Source organism: Zalophus californianus, chromosome 8, assembly GCF_009762305.2.
Source record: "Zalophus californianus isolate mZalCal1 chromosome 8, mZalCal1.pri.v2, whole genome shotgun sequence".
NCBI classification, from domain to species: domain Eukaryota; kingdom Metazoa; phylum Chordata; class Mammalia; order Carnivora; family Otariidae; genus Zalophus; species Zalophus californianus.
Window position 1 is genome coordinate 55,910,715 of NC_045602.1, and position 22,367 is coordinate 55,933,081.

The following is a 22,367-nucleotide window of genomic DNA, read 5'->3' on the forward strand; positions in this document are numbered from 1 at the left end:
CGAGCCACCACTCTTTTCAATTGCAAGGGGGGAAATTTGGCGTAGAGAGCAAGATGTTCATAAGGGCATCTGTTACCTCTCCTAATTAGTGACATTTCAATCTTATGTTCTCTGACTTCTTTTTTACAGTTTTTATCAAAACCTTCCCTACCTCTTGCAAACCTAATTCTATTTTAATGCCCACTATTAAGATAATGAACTGGGATGGCAGCACACCATCAAATGAGAGAATGTCTGGAGTTTATCACCACTAACTCACACTGCTGGGGACTTCAGAGAAACGCATTCCTTGTAGAGATTTCTTGGGGTGGCTTTTTTTTTTTTTTTTGGCTCTTTATGCAAAGTCTAAGGTCAAGGCGAGGTCACAGCTATACAGTAATTGAACTTATAATATTGCTTTCTCCAGCTAGCCCTGGAAATTTATAATAAACATCTAATTAAGTCATTTAAGTGTCTTAATAAGGCTTATTTTTTACAATTTTTGCAGCCTCTCAAAAAGTGGCTAGCCACTGAATTCTTTTTTAAGTGGTTAGTACAAGACCTACAAAATCAAGCTTGTGAAATTTCTAACTCTTAAGATCCATTTGTATTGTGTAATGCTAAGAATTATATATCAAATACAGAAAATGAGTTGGACACATTAGATTCTGAAAAAGTAAAGTGCTTTTAGTTTTCAACTCAGATTTGAATAGATGGAACATGAGCAGCACATAAAAAATACAATGAGAAGTTTAATAACGATTAAAGGGTCCACAGTCCGGTATGAATTCTAGTTTGTAAGTCTGCCCACTCAGGAAGGAAAGTAGTTCCTAAAAAAACCACTAAACACAGAGAGGGACAGATTTTTAAAATAAAAATACATGCTTCGTGACATTTTAAGATTCCCAATATCCTATATCCTTTTGTTCTTTTATTATCGGAAAAGTAATTAAAGTCAATAATGAAACTGGAATCTAACTAAAAGGGCACGGTTAGTGCTAACTCTTATTGGCAATATATATTATATCAGTTCTTGTATATGAAGTCCCCGAACTGGCTAATAAAAATATTTAAAACACAGATCTACAACAAATTGTGTTGCAAATCAGGTTATCATTATCTTGTATAAACCATGAAAATTGGAATCATGTGAGCAGAAGGTTAGATTAATTCTCCATTCTCATTAAAAGCACAGGTGTAGCACAAACACCATGTGAAATAACCAATTAAAATGAAAAAAAAAATCTGCTTTTTCATTAGCTGCCTTCACTGCATGACCAATTAGAAAATTATTTAATATTAATATTCCGCATATACCAAAAGTAATTTTCATAGTAACTAACATAGGTAAAAGAGCAAAAAAACAGCTCTTTTTCTACGGTTCTGTTCATAATCTGCAGGCTTATAAAGGAAAGGAACTCTGATAACATTTTTTAAAAGTCCTAAAAACATAGTATTTTGTGGATATGATTTATACTATTCATCTAAAAATAGGAAGAGCACTTTTAAACAGATGAGAAGCCGAGGCTCAGAGAAATTAAGTGACTTATTTGAGGTCACATGTTACCCATGAGATGTTAATAACTTGCTGAATGACACACAGCTGGCAAATGGTAGTGAACACCCCTTCCCCCAACATCCTGACAAGAGCGTGGCCACTACTGTGCCACCCATCTAGAATATTCTGAACTAAATAGATAACTAAGAATGAGCTGGTTTTGAGCCAGTCACCACTGTCAACAACCCTACTGCTGAGTCTGGGAATAAGCATGACTGAACATTCTGTAGACTGGGAATTTTGATGACTGTACTGTTTGTGCATATGGACAAAGATAAGGCTACGCATCAGAAGATTCAGTGACTTATCTGTATTCCAAAGCTTGCTTCCTTCCCACTCATACATTCAGATTTCCAAAGACCAGTTCATAATAACCAACTTAGGTTTGAATCCATGACTATTAAACCCAAGGAATCATAGAAAAATTAAATCTCAGGTTTGAAAAGGGCTTTCACTGTCACCTAGTTTGGTCACTGACATGAATCATCTCTACGACATCCCCACCAAGTAGGATAGGTAGCCTCTGCTGGATTGTTTCTAATAAAGCACTTGCCACCTCACCTGAAAGTGCACTCCAGCTATGGACATGGTAACTATGAGAAGGTTTTGCATTACTTGATCTAAAATTCTTTCACCAGGACAACTACTTGGGGGAATTTAAACAATTCTAATCTCACTTCTTCAGGATAGCCTTCAAATATTTAAAGTATAGCCATCATGCATCATGTCCCATAGGCTTCTCCTTATGTTAAACATCCATGATTCCTTTTTGTTTTGATTTTGTTTTTGAGACAGAGGGAGAGAGCACGAGCACAGAGGGGAGGGGCAAAGGGAGAGGTAGAGAGAGAATCTTAAGCAGGTTCCACGCCCAGCGCAGAGCCCAACGCGGGCTCGATCTTACCACCCTGAGATCATGACCTGAACCAAAGTCACAGGTTGGATGCTTAAGCGACTGAGCCACCCAGGTGCCCCAAGCATCCATGATTTTTAACAAGTTTCTTTTTTTTTCTTTAGAGATTTTTATTTATTTATTGAGAGAGAGAGAGTGGTAGAGAGAGAGCATGAGAGGGAAGAAGGTCAGAGGGAGAAGCAGACTCCCAGCCGAGCAGGGAGCCCGATGCGGGACTCGATCCCAAGACTCCAGGATCATGACCTGAGCTGAAGGCAGCCGCCCAACCAACTGAGCCACCCAGGCACCCTCTTAACAAGTTTCTTGTAGAATGAAAGTTCTTCTTGGGCTTTGAGTCCACTCACCACCTGAGCCATACTCTCTGCTCAGTATGCTGAGGTTTGTCTGTGTGCCTCTAAAGGTCTTCAGGGGACATCATTAAATGCAGTTACTCCACATCTGCTCTAGTCCCCATGTAGAGAGTGAATACCTCATCACAGCCTTTTAACTAAGGGGCCACAGGTACCAGGTGCTATTTTCTTCCCTTTTGGTGGCAAGAGCCATTTGTTGTTATTGACAACATAGATGTAGGCTACCTATAGGATATGTAGATATAAAGGTGAGAATCCATGCATTTAATAAAATAAAAATTTAAAAAGCTGAAAACCTCAGAACCCCTAATCACTTTGTCCAAAGTGTTTTGACCACATTAGCAGTATGGTGATAACTTCTCGCTTTTGAAAACGAATTTAAAACAATTGTTGAATATAATGAACATTATTGATACATAGAGGACATAGGAAACTCTCAGAATCTTATTGGATTATGCTTTCTATACTTACATGAAACGCTGATATTATCTACGGTCATGGCAGACATCTTTATCTGAAAATAACTAAGTAAATAGCAAAAGACTTTATATTCTGAAACAGCATCATCTTTTCAATTTTAAAACCATCTCAACATTTGGTTCTATTTAGTGTATTTGATCCTAGACTGTCTTCTATATACTCTCTTTGGAATTATGCTACATACAGCAAAGCCATGTGTTTAGACGGCTTCAGGGTGAATTCAGATACAAAAACATTTTCCTTCTGGGCAAAGTAATAAAATGACATTCTTGCTCCTCCCACTATAAGTCAAACAGAGGTCAGTTCCCCCATCCCTGTATCTGTTTAAATAAACTGGACCAGCTGTTTGTTTCTAAAATGCCCTTTGACCTTGCGTCTCATCCTCCCTGCTTTTGTGACAGAATGCTTTACTTTCCATTGTGGAAGATTCTAAATTATCAAGAATTTTCTAAACACTGAACCAAAAAAAGATCTTTAGGTTTTATGTAAACTTACATGAACATATTCCCTTCTTAGAACACTCATTTTGAGAAGCATCAGTAAAACAGTTATTTTAAGCTCATATGTGGTGTGTGTGTTCAAATATATATCTATATTTATGTATGGATACATAAATATATATTAGAACTTTAACATAAGAAGAATCAATGTTTTTGAAGAGAAAAGAAAAAGAGAATGATAAAATTCCAATTCGAATGTCCAATAAAAAAATCTATTCTCCAACAACCACAAAACAGTTTAAGACAAAATATATCCATGAAATATACACAATCTTTATTATTTTCCATAATAGTAAGGTCTCTTTAAAAAGTTTGTTAGTTTAAAGATGTAAGAGACTTTTTTTTCTTTTTTTTACAACTCATGTCCCAACATTACAGCCCTTGAAACTTAGATGTACGCTGTCAGAAATATATGACAACAGGACAGTTCTTCTTACTCATTAAAATAGTTTCACACCTTACTTTAATAGAACGTAGCTCTAAATTTGCCATAAATTGGGCATTTAGAAAGGTAAACCTTTTAGTTGGATGTAAGGTTAGGAAACATCCTGTTGCCTTTCCATATTACATTCCAAACATCAAGGTATATTTTTTTTTATAAATCCCAGTTTGCTTTGAAAACACAATGTTCTTTTGTGAAGTACTTTTTAAGAACTGGACACCCTGTAGGTGGTAAAAGACTGAATTAGGGAAAGAATTCTTATCTTTCCTTTTTTCACAGCATCATGGGTTAGAATTTCTTCCCGTGACCAAACTATCCCCCTTCTCAAAACAAGACGTTTTACCAAGGATGGGAAGAAAATGGATTGGCCTTATAGTTTCGTTCCATGTCAACATAAACAGAGATGTATTTCTTTTTACCCAGTTAATTTGTTTAGGACTAGAATCCTACTAAGGGGGAATGGGAGGTTAAAAGGGGAGCAAAATCTTCAAAAATCTGAGACATGGGATCATCTCAAAATCGAATTTAATTCTTTGCATTTTTTAAATAGCAATCAGACAAGGAGAATGGGAGATGAATCCTGAATTATGCTAAAAAGAAATACAGGACGTTTTCCTTTATTCTTTCTTTTCCTTGCCCCCTACATGCTTATTTATCATCAGACTTTAAAGTTGTTGTGTTTTGTTTTTGTTTTCTTTCCATTCTGCTAATCCTACCTGTCTCTTTTCATTCTCCATCTTTGGATACCTGAATGGTTTTCTGACTAAGATCTGGTAGAACAGCTTTCTGAAGCTGACCTTTGCCCTTTAGCTTACCCTCCACTCCGTGCCCGGGTTACTTCCCACAAAACCGGGAGGCTAACTTTAGTTTCCTCTTCGTGAGAACCAGGAAGGATGGCGAGATCACAGTGGGCATCCACTAGAACCAAACACAGGGTATATTTTCCCAGTTCCACAGACAACATTTTCCACATAGCTTTGCCCTTTTCCTCTACTCTTAACGCCCTTTGTCTTCCTTGTACAAGTTCTCTGTAATACTAACCATGCTAAGGAAACACGACTTGCTCCCCTTCAGAAATAGCATTTTCACCTTTACTCAATGAATTCTCTTCCTCAGTGTTTACCACCTACTTGTTTACTGATGATTAAGGGCAACCCACAGTGTGACTTTAGCATGCCACAGCCAGCTCAGTGAACCACGTAAAATCAAAATGCTGTTGTTTCTAAACAATGACAGGACTCTCAGTCATCCCCATAGTGTCTCCTGCCAACAAGGCTTAGTGAATAGTCAGCACGAAGGTAGCTACCCATTTAAGTATGGAGAAATACCATTTTACAATACCCTCCTATGTCCAAGGAGCTAAAATTATCAACTTGATATTAAACAGATTTCATTAAATAGCAAGATATGTTAGTGAAGATGCCTTCTATATTTATATTATCCATTAAATAAAGTATTAATTACAGTCATCTTTGATTAATATTTAGGTATTGGTTAGGAATACCTATATACATACTTAGTAAAAATTAATACCATGCATTCTTAAGAATAAGTACTGGTGATTTCTACATGAACTATTCTTTATCAATTAAAAATAAACAGCAAGTAAATATAATATTTAATCTATCTATAATTCATTTAGGTAATCTCTACAAATATTTTTATAGAATTAAGACCTCTGAAAATTCTTCAAATATAAAATTTCACGCTGGAAGCTAGTTGCTGAACTCCAGAATTTTGTCCTTTTTCTTCTTATTCCAGTCCACGAATTTCCTTCCTAATGTTTCTTCTAACTTTATCACAGTTATTTAAATAAAACTATATGTACTATGTATTTGATATTTTTTAAAGTCAGCATTTCCTAATAACTTGAAGGCCTGTTTTATAAACAAACCCTGCAGGGAATGAGTTCTAGCTATCTCTCAAATAACTCTCTGTTCTTTTAAACAAAAATCTACTTCAAAATCTTTTGTTGGATTTCTTCATTTCAGATTTACATTTACTTATTGAATTTAATGATCTGTAACTGGCAGTCTTCAGGGTCCAAGCCTTCTACACTCCCTTTCTTTGTGAAATAAAATTTCATAAAACACAATTTTAAGACACTCAAGAAAGTTGACTCAATCTCAAGTCAAACCTTATGAAATCATGTTTCTGGCACCTTTTTCCAGTTTCTCAACCTCCCCCGGATCCAACAGTTCCAGGACTGCAATCCGTCATCTGTGTGTCTGAGGGTGGGAGAGGGGAGTGAACAGGAGGGGAGAAGGGAGCACATGTTCTGCTCTCCATCCATTCTAGAAACAGAATATTGAAATTTCCTCCAATCACAATAAGCCCATCAATCAGCAGTCTGAGGAGATTCCCCTTCTCTAGCAGTGATGGGTGTATTTGTCAAACTACTCTAGAAAGAGCCTAAGTTGTCTCAGGCCACTGAGGAAGTTAATTACATATAAAATTTTCTTCTAAGCAACTAGTGAAAAAAATCACTAATTATCTGAAAATTATAATGCAAAGTAATAACAAACCCATGTATTAAGTATTGAAATAACTTTCAAATACTTTATCACTTCATTATATATTATGGGAAGTTTTCCTTGAAAGCAAATTATACAATGATTTTTTATTCTAAAAAAAATATAAGCTTGCTAAATCCTTTAATCTGACCTGAATTCAAAGCAAGGGGGGGCTCTTTAGTGGCCGATCTCTATTTCTTCTGCTACTACCCATGACTTCCTAGATCACTAAAGCACTAGGTTCCAAAACCAGTGGAATAAATTATGGGACTATCTTGCCAGAACTAGCATAAGAAATGCCCAACAGTTAAAAATATCTTAAGTATCCATTGATATAAAGCATATGTAATAAAATGGTATTTATGCAATATTTACTTAAATGTGACAATTTGCCAAATTTGAGTTTGTATAACTGCACAAATATAAGACAAATAGTGGCTTGCTTAAGGGATATGGAATTAAAATGATTATTGGCGCAATGAACAAGCGATAGGGCAATCTAGGATAGTAAAACCTCCTACAGTATTGAAAAAGCTAAAGTAGGTATAATAATATCTTCAAAGAATAGATGGGTTTCTCTTTAGTTTAAGCTGAACCATTTTTTGTGTAAATTCTAACTTTCCCATATTCACAAAAAGTAAATAAAATTGCATCTAACTAGGCATCCCTTAAACATTACAGAATAAATATGTTTATTTAAAACAGCTCCTAATGTTCTGCCACTCTCCATTATAAATAGGATGACCACACAATTTATCATTTAAAGTCAGACACTTTTGAGAGTAAATGGACACTATTAATAATTATGCTGGACAGTAAGTATAAACCATGAATATTTCAGGCAGTTTAGGGCATACGGCCACCCTAAGGATCAAATATGCACTTTTTTTTCCAAGTAAAACTTCCCCTGCGTGATTGGAATTGCAACCCTCTTGTGTAAGAATGGGGACCAGCCCTGGCATACATAAGGTGTCATAGAATCCCAGTACCCCTTTGGAGTGTCTCTGAGCTCCTTCCTTTCTAGAGGATCTCTCCTTTAGTTGCCTCAGCTACCCAAACCATCACTAGCCCAAAACTTCCCAGGCCCAGAGTCTCCACTCCAAGGGAGTGCCAAGCAAGGATATCTCAAAATTTAGCTTGATTTCCGCTTTCACCTGGTCACAGGTTAGACTACAGAATGGCACAATGAAGCCTGACTTGAATGGAGGCCCGTCTCTCTCCCTTAGAAGGTTCATTGTAACTTCTCTTTCAATTCGTAAAGCTTGAAACCTGAGTTCTATGTAATATATATATCAAAATGTAATCCATAGGCCTTAAATGCAAATGGAACCAGTTATACCAATTATACTCAAAGGCAAAAATCTCTCAGATGAGGTATATGACAAAATTTTTCAAATGAAGGCAGCAAACTAATAAAATGACCGCCTCGTGGAACTTGTCAGATCTCTGGAAAATGCTTAGGGTCGTCTAAGTCACCCTGAGGAAATCTGGAAGCTGTGTGTTTCACTTGAGTGGCTATCCTTTTCTTTGAACAATATCACTCATCACTATTACAGTCAAAACACTGGCCAAGGACGGAGAGTCAGAGCGGCATCTAGGGAGAAGGGTGTGAGGACCAAGTGGGAAAACTGCCACTCAATGCTCTGAGATCATAGTAGTGTTCAGGTGCAGGAACCATGATGACCACGTGAGTTAATGTCTATAAAAAGAGCTTTGCAAATTTTAAACCAAAGACAAGGGTTTGTTGAGATACTGTCATTATGATTCTCAAAAGATACCTAATGGTACAAAAACGCACACACGAACGCTCACAGCCACAAAAGGTGGGCACAATGTGGTCTGTCTGGACAACGGAACATTCTTCAGCCATAAAGAGGAATGTAGTACCACTCTCTGCTACATTCATGAAACTTAACAACAATATGCTAAGTCAAAGTTTGAGCCAGTCCCGAAAGGCCACATGTTTACATGATCACATTTATGGGAAATGTCCAGAATAGGCAGATCTACAAAGACAGAGGGTGGGGGATGAAAGTATGGGAGGAGTAACAGCTGAAGGGTAAAGGGTTTCTTTATATATAACATATGGCGCCCCTAACAGGGTTTCTTTCTCAGATGGTAAAAATGTTCTAAAAGGGACTATGGTGATGCTTGCACAATATCTGTGAATATACTAAAAACCACTGAATTGTACACTTTAAATGGGCAAATTTCATGGTATGTGAGTTATATCTCAATAAATCTGTTAATAATAAATGCATAAGGGTAGAAGAGGTGCCGAACAAGGAACCAGCCCCATCCTAGCCTCTCATTAGCAGCATCACATGGTAGAGCCCTGAGCCCCATCTGTCAAATGGTGCATTAAATCCCAACCAGGACTTGGGCTCTGACATTCTGCAGCATGATGTTCCTAAAATTTTAATCCATGCTCCTTTGTGATAAACTTCAAAATCTCATATCCCTTTGTGATTTGGAATCTTAAAAGAAAGAGCTTGACTAAAATCAAAAGTTAATTCTCAATAGGCTTTTTTATACTACATTCACTCACAATGATTCTGATATGCCTTTTCTGGCCCCCCGTCCCTCTCAGCCCCCACTTGGCCCTAAGGATGGGGATCTCTGCCATAACCTAGTGTACTTTCCTTTCTGTAAACAGAACTGCCAGGTGACCAGCCGTGGGAGCTGAGATCAGACATCTTTGGACATGTACTCTTCTTTCCATTAGCTTTTTCAACATCCCCTACTCCCTGCTCTTCCAAGCACATATGAACTCTGACCCAAATTAGGGATCAAATAAAATCAACCACAGCAGATGTTCAAGGGATATAGGCCAACAAACCCTGCAAGTGGACAACAATTCTCAAAACAACTGATTTACATTCAAATCAGCATTCTAGGACAGAAAGTACTGGAAATGTAAATATACATATTTTTAATCATAGTGCATTTAACTTCCATCCCGAGGCAATATATGATTCTTAAATTACAGTGATTTTAGCAACAGTAAGCCAGATCTCTCCAATGACAAGAAATTCATTTTTGAGCTAAATCACATTTAGAACACAAGACCAATAATCCCCATCGGCCTGAAAAAGTTGTGTTGGGGAAGGCGAATGTTTTTTCCCTTCTTCAATGATCAGATCCAATCTTGTGAGTCATTAGGTTCTTTAGTCACATTGGTTAAGAGGGTAAAGAGGAAAAGAAGAGCTCTCAAGGATGGCAACAGATTAAGGTTTTTTTGTTTATTTGTTATTGTTCAGGTGTCAAGAGCTGGATAGTATTCATTATTTCCCATGCTAATGGGTCAGGCTTAAAAGCCTCATAAGAATGGAAATGAAAAGGAAAATACCAATGACTATATGGGTAGTGAAAGGGAGAGCCCTCTTTTGCCAAAGGTATAAGCATCCCTGCTGTTGGAGATTACTGTTTGTTTGGCTGGTTGGTTTTTAATGTTCCCTTTCCCCTTAAAAATTAGGAAAGAAGCCAAACAAAATACCTAAGCATCTACACAAAACTCTGGGTATTCACACATTGGAGCGATGCGGGCTGAATCCAAGAGGACATTTACCCTCAGAAACATTTCCGCCCCCACCCCCCCCACCCCTGGCTTCACTCCATTTTTGAGAAAATCGTTTTATTCAACAAGGAGGCAACATTTGCCCCATTTTTTAATATTTCAGGCTGCTTTTTTTAACCACTCAGAAATGCTGTTTGTTTTAGGTGGGTGCAGCCTGAAGCAAGATGATGAGGTAAGGGAGAGATGAGGGGTCTCTGTGGGCACAGCTCGGTGGGGCTTCAGTGCTCAACGGTTAATCACCCAGCACCAGCCTCAGCAACTGTTGACACAAAATCGGTGGAGATCAGGTCTGTGCAAGCAGAAAATACCAGAAAGGCAAACTATATGTAAACACACTTAAGACAGATTTGACAAGAATAGACCTAAACCTGACTTGCTAGGAAACTCCCCATGTCTAAGGCTTCAGGGTCCCTCTCAGCTGAGGCCCTCTCCCCTTATAGAGCTGCCTTTGAGAAGAAAAAGGGTAACACTTGAAAAACTGAAACAAGTTTACAGAAGACAGCTGAGACATTTGTCCCCTTGATTCACATAGCCTGAGTTTCAAATCTGCTCCCACATGCAGGATTTATGTCATGTAATACAGTTCTTCCATGCATACTTGGAGCAGAGCCAAATGGGGGGTGGGGGGGGGGGCACTGGGCAAATACAACCACAACTCAAAAAGTTATTTCTCCTGACCTATAAAACTCATGCAAAGAAGCAAATGGATAATGCTTAAACAGTCTTTTAATCTTATCTAACTGACACCTGACAACCCATTACTTATAGATTATTAATGCACCCACTAAAAAGTTTGTCATGTACAAAATTACTAGAGAAAAAGATTGAACGCCTGAGGAAAAAACAAATTTTGCTGTACAATAACTTCAGAAATTTCAAGCCTATTATCTGTCATGCCCTTCACAGACTCACAGCACACTGCTAAAAACAACTGATTTATCTTTATTATGAATCCTAAAATGACAGCACACAGGTTTTTCATGTCTTGTGATAATGCTTAATTTCATCCCGTTTTTATTTTACAGTGCTTGATTTGCTTATTTAAGATGAAGGAAAGTAGCAACTTTTTAAATTAATTTCCCTGTTTGTCTCTTTATTAGAGGCCCTGGGTTTTTCCTCAGTCCTGGCGGGAATCAGAGGCAGGCTCAGAGCAATCTCCTTGCTTCTCTTTGGTTGGCAGTACCACGCAGTCTAGACTAGGAGAGCTGGAAGAGGCTCAGAGTCCCATCAATGGGCCCTCCCCGTCCATTTTAGCAGTGGAAGCTACTGCCCATGGAGACAGAGTGACTTGATCAAGGACACACATCTAACTGGTGAAGAGTGGGGAAGAGAGCTGAAATGTTTGGGTTCAACATGTTCTTTCTCTTGCACGTTCCCTCCCCTTACTCGTCTGTGTAAATTGTATGTTGTCACAAGGCCCACAGGGGAGTTTGCTCCTTAGCCACCCGTGGATGCCCCAGCTCTTCTCCCTGGACCCATTATGCCTCTCAGCCCCCTCACTTGCCATGCTGCCTGCAAGTGAATGGGAGTCAGGTCCTGCTCTGCCAGGCTGCATGCCACACAGGCGGTTGTCTCCACTTCTCTGACCAGATCATTGTGCCAAGACACCGAAAACAACAAAATCTGGCTTAATTAGGACTCGCAACCAGTCCTGCTGACCTACATACCATGTTCAAAGTCAACCACCAACCACTGGTTTCACAGCCTGGAAAGGGATCACAGACATTCAGAAACACTGGGCTCATCATGATGGAGATACATCAGTCTCCCCACTCACGCCGACCTGGGCCTCCCTTGAACTCCAGCCCACGGGGTCCTGAAGTACTTGCCCAGGTTGTACCAATTCCCCACTTCAGGCATCACACTCCTGTCTTGTCCTGGAAAGCTCAGAAACTGTCTTTGTGTGCGGGCTGGAAAAGGAACCACAGTTACACCAACCGGTATTTGGACTTCCGAATGCACCTTCCTTCATCCCACACCTTCCTTTCTTTTCTCACGTAGACTCAGGGCCCCGTGGTGGAAGGGGCAGGCTTTTCCACCCCGCGCAGTGGCCCAACACTGAGCCCTTCAGGAGGGCTCTCTGCTTTTCGCGGGATTCACGGCAGCGTGATTTCACACAGAAGGCAGGGGAAGCTCTGAGCAAACTTATTGTGTAAAACTTACAACAAAGTATATTTAACAGACTGCAGAGTCATTTTCAAAGAGGATTGTTTGCTGGAAATTTTTAGAATCTGCAGACAAAAGCAGCGTCTCTGTTGAACTCCTAAGACTCTCTGACATGACAATACCTGAAGGTTTCTAAATTCACAGCTCTTTTCCCTGCGAGCTATTTGCTCAGCTTTCCTAATAATACCCTGCCTGCCTGGCACCTCGCCAGTTCTGTCTCAGGCAATATGCAAGCTAAACATTTTTTGACTGATTTCAATATTTTTCTTATGAGCAACTAGACAGTATTTTATCTAGTGAGTATTACTGATTGCTATAATCTAAGCCCACAGTCAGCGCCCGTAAAGGTAATATTATTAGAATTGACACTCAAGGTGAAAAGCATAGCAATTAGCAGGGGTTGGAGAACAACAACCCATTCTGAAACATGCTGGAGAGTTATTCTTCTATTTCTCCTTCTTCTCTTTCTTCTTTCAAGAATATTGCACCTGTTACTCCATTGATCAATTAAGAAGTCTACCTTAAATGTGGGTTACACTGAAATCCTCAAGGGAAAAAGTTAAACCACCTGCTTAATAAAATTATCTTTTGTGTGTTAAGTTGTTCCATCCCTAGGTGATTTCTAGGCCAGGAAAATCACTATACACCCTGTACTTTCATTTTGCAGTTGAATAGCAAACAAATGACCCAGTGCTTCTTGCACTGTTTTTTACATCTGTTTTCCGTGCTTTTGTGTCATGCCTCTGTTTAGCTTTATTGACAAAACAATCTGTGCCTAATGTTTAAACAACATCTGTAAAATGTATTATTAAATTATGTTGGAAGAAAAAGCAGAGCAATTCTATGAAACCCTGTGACCCCCTATTGATTTTTAGATCACAGAAGTTGAAAGGATAATTTGTGAATGTTTTAACATTTACATCGACACAGGTACCTATATTTATAGAATCTTTGATTACTTATAAAAGTATTTGCTACATTATTACCATAACTCAGAAAGAAACCTAACCTTTAACAGTTGAATCTGTTTATTATAAGGGAGATCCTATTTTTTAAAAATAAGTTTACATTTTTACCTGCCAGTGGCATAAATCTCTAAGGATAACATACTTCCCTCCCCTCCCCCTCTACTGGTAATAAATGGGAAGTGATGCCTGAATGCTTTGCAGTTTTGAAGGCAGTAAATGAAGTAACTAGGAAAATCTGGTATATGTACTAAATCTGAGAATGGTAGAGCTGTGATAGTTCTGTAAAAAGTGTCACCTCAAATGTTAAGAGGCTCCCTGGAATTTTATGCACCCAACTGATGGAGAGTGATTTTTCTTTCTGCATACAGACTGCATTTCACATACACTATATATTTTGCACCTAAGATCCATATTGCTTTCTCAGAGCACAAAGAAATAATCATTTAACATTAGGCCTTAATGGGAAAGTGTTTGGATGAGTAGTAGTAAACAAAGAAACTGTAAAATTTATTCAATATACCCTAGGCTAGAACTCCGCTGAGGCAGAATGTTGTCTGAGGCATCCAGCAAGTAAGATACAACCACAGGCACAAGTCTGCATCATATGGAAGTCCCAGCTCTGCAACACTGCTGTGAAAACAGAGAAGCAAGACCATTCTACACTCACATTTCCAAATAAAAAAATAAAACTGGTGTATTCAGGAGAAAAAAAAGAACCAAGATTGACTTTGTGTGTGTGTGTGTGTGTGTGTGTGTGTGTGTTTTCTTTAAAGTTCGACCTAAATGATTAAAGATCTAAATAACCATCTCAAAATGTAGGAAGTTTCTGCTTAAATGACTAAAACATTCAACATTGTAGTAATATGTTTTCACGGCTGATATAACAGAAGTAATTTTCATTACAGAGCCACAACAACAATGGAAAAACAAAAAGGCAAAATTCCCAAAAGCTATTATTGCTCATTTTGGGATCAAATCATAATTGGGAGGGAGAAAGCAAAGGAAGAAGAATACATGAATGTATAGCACATCTTATATTTCAAAGATTACTGTGCTTTTAAGTTGAGGTCTACCACAGCATGCTAGAGTGAGATGTTTATGCAATGAGTTAGGGAAGTTGATTTTTTAAAAACATGCAGTTGCCTCAGATACTTCTACAATTAAGGTAAAAATATTTTCACCCAAATTATTTGCATCATTGCCTCAATTCTCAAAAAATTTGTTGGCGTAGACTTGTCCTATGATGTCTCATCTAATAAATTTCACATTCCATCCCCAGGCCCAGTTCCTATAAGCACTAACAGCAACCATTTTAAGATTCCTCCTCTCTGTTCTCATTCTGACACGTAGATCAAACATAAGAGTTACAAGAGTTATTTCTTTTAATCCAAATTTTCTTTTAATTAATCAAATCTGTCCTGTTGTTTTCCATTTAAATTCTCCCTATTGTCTCCTCTCCCCTCCGCCCCCCTACCCCATCCCATCTGCTTTGGCCTGGGCTAGCCAAGGCCGGTAGTTTGTATCACTCATGGCAATTAGAGAGATGGGAGATCAGTTCAGCGATGGGATGAAAGAGCCATTACAACACACCAAACTTTGCTCATCTTTGTTTCAGTCAAAACCTAACTTAAAGCTGCATCAGCCAGTGTTTCTAAGACAAGCTCACCACTAGACATGAGTTTATATTTTTCACTTTCATATTGTGTACTTTGATACACGATGTTGCTGCCAATAATTATGACTGATCTACACCCAACCTGCCCTTCAGCATTTTATTAAACCTCTTCAACAGTGACTCATAGTTCGTACAAAATGTACATGTGTGTTAACAAGTTTTAAGAAATCCAAGAGGGAAGACACACATTTTTTAATGTTGTGGCTAAATGAAGTGAAGGGGAAATGTTAAAATACTAATGAGGATTTTCTTTTAATTATGATTTCCAGAAGGAAGGATCTTGGGCTCGATGCTCAATATAGGAAAAAATGTTTACAAGCTCTCAAGAAAGCTTTGTGTAATGTTTTATTATGGTAAAGTAAAATGAAAAGCCTTTAGTGGTTACGCTGCTTTTAGTCTTCAAGGATGCCACAATTGAAGATGCTCTGACATCTTCGGTTTTCATACAATACCATCTGGGTTTCCCCATTTTTGCAACCTATTTCCTACTCAAAGCCAAAAAAAAATCTATTATCAGCTCCTTAAAAGTTGAAGGTTTGGATGAAAATTAAGAAACCATTAGAACCTCAAATCGAACACAGGAATGTCATTATTCACCAAACTTAGGAGAAACACTCTCTCTTACAACTTTGATTTACTTGAGGGAAATTCTCTACCAGAAAGTTGTTAGAGCTGAAAGAGTTGCCAAGTACAAAACAATGAAGTGCAAGCCAAAGTCACTTCTAACTCCATAGAGAAGTAGGGAGAAACAGGCGCAGTACACAGGGCCCGTGGAGAATACGACTGGGTTCACAGCCCGCAGAAATCAGAGTGACGTGTATTTATGTACCTGTGCAGAACTGAATATCCATGTGAAGTGGATAGTAAGTCTGCATATAACTCTGAAAAGTATTATGACTTTTTTAAGGTCCCTTTTTCCTCCTCTACTTGCAAAACTGAGGAAGTTGCTTTATGGTCACCCAGTAGAATCTGGGTAAGTGACAACTGCATACTGTTTGGTGTCCCAGGAATGCCTGCCTGCCCGTGCAGCCACAGGAAATAGCCCTGAAGTTCATCCACATGTGGAAAGCAAGTTGTCTTGGGATCTGTTCTCTGGTAACAATGTCTATAGAGGGAGTTTGCTAGTGACATGGCAGAGGAAGAGAGATGGCGCATGTGATAGATCACCTGAGGGGCAGCGCTTTTGCCTTCCTTATTTAGAGTTCGCCCTGCCACTCCTTGGACCTCAAATGGGAACGTTTCCCAGGGAAATAACATTAGTACAGCCTCGGTTGTGTTAAAATTGCATCATCGGTTTAATCTTGAAAATACATTTGAATTCAGACGTGCATGCAAAATTGATGGTCTACCCTATGAACATTGTCCAGGAGGACCTGAAGCCTAAGTTCAAATATATAGTATCAACAGTCTTGGAAATTAAGATACAATAGAGGGCACAAATAGGCAAACAAAAATCCACAGCAGGGACACACTCCTAGCAACACATATAGGTATAGTATGGCTTCCCTTGGCTCCCTATCCACTTGACTAAAGGCTGCAAAAATTGATCTCCCAAGGCTACGGTAAGGTCATAGAAATTGATAACCCTTACAAGCAATGCTTATGTGGGTCTGTCTGTGTCTTGCAGATAGGGCACTTTGTAAATTAATCCTCCAAAGGCAAATATATTGTAAGTAGCTTGTTATCTCTAAAATACTAAATTGAAGAATACATGGGATTATATTGACAGAAATTTCATTTTCTGTAATGGGGTTTAATATATCTGGAATCTCTCCCAAAGGCTCCCAGGCTCTCTAACAGAGAAGGGTCTGTTAATGTAGGTGCAATGGACATCAAGAACAAATTTATTCACCAAAATGGATTAGGCCATGTAATCAGAGATTCTGTAATATTAATCTTTGACACTTATTGAACAGAAAGAAATACTTCTGTCTGCAAACTGGCATTCCCAGTTCTCCCCTTTCCCCAACCAGGCTGTGGGCCTTCTCTGGATTTTACTTCAAAGAGGATAAGGTTTCCCCATCATAAACACTAATCTAAAAATATTAGGACAATTAATTAGATACACTTAGTTTGAGAGGATATTGGATTTCGATACCCTTCAAATATGACACTAGCTCTGGGTGATTATATGAACTTGGCTTTCAGCACACTCACAAAGGCTACTAAATCATACTTTCCTAAAGCCTCGTTGCCATACCACCGTACATTGTCAGAATATTGTTGGCTGGTACTTGGTACGGAATCTCAGCTTCCCCCAAATCAGGAATTCACACATTTATTTAGAAACAATATTGCACAGCCCGGAGATACAGCAGGTTTTGAATAGCTTCAAAGTGGAAACATAAATAATTTCTCTTTTTCCATGGACAGAAGATAGGAGGAAACGGGAGACTACCCTCGAATGCTCAGCCCTAACAAAGTAACTGCAGTTAGTTATTCAATGAATGTAAAACCTGACTGATATGTGATGGTGGATTTTCTTGTTCCATAGAAAACAGGATGATACCACTCTTTCTATCGATTATCCTAAAGAGGGGGGGAAGCCATTTATGGAGCCACAGTGAACGTGAATTAAACACTTATTTATACTACGCCTAAAATTTGTCAATTTTAAAGGCAATGGAAAACAATGCAATGTTGGGGTGTGTGTGTGTGTGTGTGTGTGTGTCTCTTCCATGCTAGCAAGTGCTCTCACCCATCAGTCAACCATTTACTTTCACCTTTGGATCCACAAGCCACAGGGGAAAACAGCAACAACTGGGTGTGTCTTCTTAATGCAAAACATTAGCTGCAGGTTGCCAGAGGGGGAAACAGATTGTGTGTAAACACAAAACCAAATTACTTACCAATTGTTCACTTGTAGGATGGTGAGTCCCGTGTCTTGTGCCAACTGCTTTTTCTGTTCTTCAGAAGGGTAAGGGTGCTGAAAGAGAACAAAAAAGATAGATGTGTGCACATATACTTTGGGCAGATAGTCATATCACATGTCAAGTGCAATGCTAGGGGCTAGGGATTCAATAATAAACACATATGCTCTGTAAAAAAAAAAAATGTGTGTATCAGGCAATATTTAGGCTATTTTGTCAATAGCCTAAGTGTCTAGCGAAGTCTATAATTAAAGGTAAAAATGCTGAGGTGTGTCACTCTTATTAATGGAATACTACATCATCTAATTAATGGCAGTAAAAGACAAGCCAATTACAAAGATTAGTGAAGTGTATAAATAGCTACTTAGGATACTTGCAGAACCTTGATACTGAATTTATCCTTTAAAGGTTTATTTGTTGCAAACACAGAAAAGTTTAGTATGATTTTCACTGTATTTTATAGGATTAAAATAAGGACAAGCCCTTTTTGATGATATGAAAGCATATCACCTTGACATAATATTTTCATATTTCAGAACCACGGGCTTCTAAAGCTGAACCATTTGGACCAACCACCTTAGCTGAGGTCCCCAGTAGTTAAGCACTTTGCTAGCATGACATCTTTCCCTCCAAAACACCATACTGCCAGATGCAAATATCAAAATTAAAGTAGGTGTATTTTTTTTAACCACTAATCATTGTAGCTCTTCTGAAATGCAAACAAATGACATTCAACCAAAGTTGGTTTCCATATCTGAATGTCAACACATGCTGGGATTTGGAACACAGGCCAATACAAGGTCAAAGACCAGCATATTTTGCATGCTAAGAACAAGCCCGGCCATGTTCCTCATGAGTTAGAGTGGATAAAAAAGTATTACAGGATTAGATAATAAAATGAAATTCATACCCTCTTGAAAGAATGTTTGGAATTCTACTGAAATTAGTTTTGGCACAAATACTTTTTGTTCAGTAATGAACTATATCTAAATCTGAAATACATGTTTCTGAAGCGGGACATGGTATCCATCTATGGACACACTGGTCAGCTTGAAACTCTGCATCCCAAGAAATTCTCCCAAGATAAAAATTGTTCTGCTAGTCAACGCTCTATTCCCTTATGAATAAGAAAGGGCACCCTCAACTCTCAATTTAACTATCTGTGCCATTGGAAACTAAATTCTGGTCTATTGAATGTTAATTAACATAGCTTTTAATCTCATTAATAATGTCTGATTAGATGCTAAGAAGGCTCGTTAATGACCACTTTAATGCTCTTATATGTAAGTTTAAATATGTTCTATATCTGTACATGTGGGATTCGTTTGTGGAGAGCAGAGATGTTAGCAATTTTTCCCATAAGCATTGTCTTTGATTGTCACTTAATCAATAAATACACAATTAGAATAAGGCTTTGCTTTCATGGGATATAGTGCCTTTCTCTAAAGAGCTCCAAGTATATTACAGACAGGATGGTGATTAATCCCCATTATATCCCTTTGAGGGACATAAATGGAATCTATTGTCCCTCCTGTCTTCCAGGTGAGGAAACTGGCCAGGGAAAGACACGGTCAGCAGCCACACAACTCAGTGATATTTCCTGCTTCCCTTCCAGTGTCTAAGTCTCACCATGACTGAGGGATGTGGCAAATGCCTCTCAGAATCTTCATTCTTTTTTTTTTTAAGATTTTATTTATTTGAGAGAGAGAGTGAGAGAGCGCATGAGAGGGGAGAGAGTCAAAGGGAGAAGCAGACTCCCTACTGAGCAGGGAGCCCAATGTGGGACTCGATCCCAGGACTCCGGGATCATGCCCTGAGCCGAAGTCAGTCGCTTAACCACTGAGCCACCCAGGCGCCCAGAATCTTCATTCTTATGCCCGCTCCAAAACCTCCCGACTGCTTACTATGGCCTGCAAGGCATGCCACCATCCAGCTCTCCCCACCGCTCAGACTGGGTAGCCTTTTCTTCACACCCCGCCCCACCTCTCTGTCCAGCCACACAGTCCTCCTTTCTGTTCTTCCGACACACCAACCTTATCCCTACCACTCAGGCTCCTGCTCCAGGGTCACTTTCTTGGCTCAGCCCAAAGGCCAAACCTCACCCACCCAGTGTCCACCAGCCCACCTTACTGTTCTCACGTCAGGCTTTCCCTTCTTCCCTAATGGCAAAGCATCGCTCTCTGAAACACCTGCTCTGATGATTTGGGTCCTGTGGGTGTGTCTCCTCTCACACACCTAGCAACTCCAAAGTCGTGACTTTCGCATTCACCATTCTCAAAGCCCAGCCTGGCACATAATGGGAGGTCAGTAAATATCGGTGAAACAAGAAGGAGGCTACGTCCTGCCATGATACACAGATATTCTCCACTCAGATGCAACATCAAAATGTATAATAAAAATGTTTTCAACAGCCCACAGGAGGGATAAACAATCCAATTTGAGATCCACAATGCTACTTTCCTGACTTCATTCCTAACAGTGATGTCAAGTAACAGTATATAAACTTCATAATAGGCTAAGATCATAGGTGACAATCACCCTACTACTCAACATAATGCCAGTCATCCTAGGAAAATCTCATGCCTGGATACTGAGCTAAAAGCAGTTCTCTACCCTAAGGTTTAAAACATAGCGCCAGCCGCACAATACAAACCACATGAACCTCATATCCTATGAACAGATACTGAATTAGGGTTTGATATATAGAAGTTCTATGTCTACACTAGTTGAGAATTGTATATAAGGTATACACGGCCCTATTAGATTGTAAAAATTATGCTGCCACTCACTAATTATGAGCTTTCAAACAAGGGACAACTTTTCTAATCCTCAATTTTGTCATCTGGAGTTTAAGATCCATCAAAGTTAGAGGTTACCCGGGCTTGCAATTCTTACACATTATAAGCCTGATTTTGAAAAACACAAATCTTAGCATCCAAGCTGTTGGCACTCCTTGTCATATAAAGTTGTAGACCCGTGTACACAAGTTGTTTCCAATCTGTAACGTCTTCTGTAATTTGATTATGGTTTTTCAGGTCCTGTGGAAAACTCAGTGATGTTCAATAGAGTTAATAAATATGTCAACAGTCTCACTTCACTATAGCTGGATGGCAATACCTTTTGCCCGGTCTTGTTAGTTGTGTCTTAATATGATGACCAGAACTGGATAAAAATTAATATTTATGCCATTTACCTTTAGTTACTTTGAAAATTGAAAATGGTCACAGTCATTTATTTGTGCTGTGTTTTCAAGAGTATTTTTGCATGCCTGTTTGTGTGTAAGTTTTACAACCACTCTTACAAAGCAAATGGAACTCACATTTTATTTATGCAGGTGGTGTCAGGAAAATTCTCTCTGGATCATTAAAATTACCTGAATCATTACAGCTTCAAAGAGCAATTGATGGCCCTCAAAATTTCAGCGCAAATTTAGGTTGTTTCTTCACATCATGCAGTTTCTGATTTCATAATTTAAATATCATAAAATGAGAAAGTTCTAGCCTTTTTTTCCTGTCACTTTTCATGTGATCTGATTTTAAGTAATTGGAACAAACTGTGTCTAATTTCATGCAGCATAATTGCTAGGCAGCCTCAAGCTATGGAGACCCAGCACTCTGTCTCCATTAAACAATTTTCAGTCATTCAGGATATATTTTTTCTAATAGAAATGAATGAGCCTGGATGAAATTAAATGTCACAATAATCTGGTCATTGTTAAGGGGGTGGGGGGAAAGGTGTCAACAAAATTCCCTAAACCCTTGTCTATGGCAGGGAGATGGAATTTTTTCTTTTTCTCATAGTTCTTGGCCTGCGTGTCCCACAAACTTTTAATTTCCTGAAAAAAACAAAGCAAACAAAACAAAACAAAAAAACACAAACCCATAATTGCTAGAATCACATGAAAGCTGTGACTTCAGGTAGCTAATCCACAGTTAGGCAAAAATTCACAAAGAAGCAAGCTTTTAACTGAAATCCAGTATCTTTAAATATCTTAAATCCTATGCATCTTTCCTAAATAAGCTTTTTGTGGACAGTATGAGTTATTCCTTTGTAGACTTAAAAAAAAAAAAAACCAGCTTGACAAAAACCCAACATGCCAGGAGCAAGACTGCTGTAAAAACATTCGAAATCCTGTTGTGTTATGCCCACAGGGCTGGTGAGGCCGTTAGAGGGGAAAAGGTAGACATCATTTTACAAAAGAGATAAAGAGATGTGCCATTTTAGGAAGAGAATGGGAAATTCCTTCCCAACCATTGCAACCAAGAGCCTGGGTCACCCCTTGCCGGTCTCCTGAACACACCTTTGCTATTAATAGCAAGGACACCCGTTTAAGGAAGATCAGGAGGTTCTTATGAAGGGAAGATGGGTTGCACTTGCCA

The 22,367-nt window shown here is 38.7% G+C and overlaps 1 protein-coding gene across 2 annotated transcripts in view; it reads right to left on the reverse strand.

Annotated features, from left to right (window-relative positions):
* MEIS1 (Meis homeobox 1) overlaps positions 1-22,367 on the reverse strand; it is a 132,206-nt gene that overhangs the window by 5,613 nt on the left and 104,226 nt on the right. For both annotated transcript variants that reach the window (XM_035728929.1, XM_035728930.1), the window contains exon 9: positions 17,968-18,044. In XM_035728929.1, the coding sequence (XP_035584822.1) occupies positions 17,968-18,044 (77 nt within the window). The remainder of the gene's footprint in view (positions 1-17,967; positions 18,045-22,367) is intronic.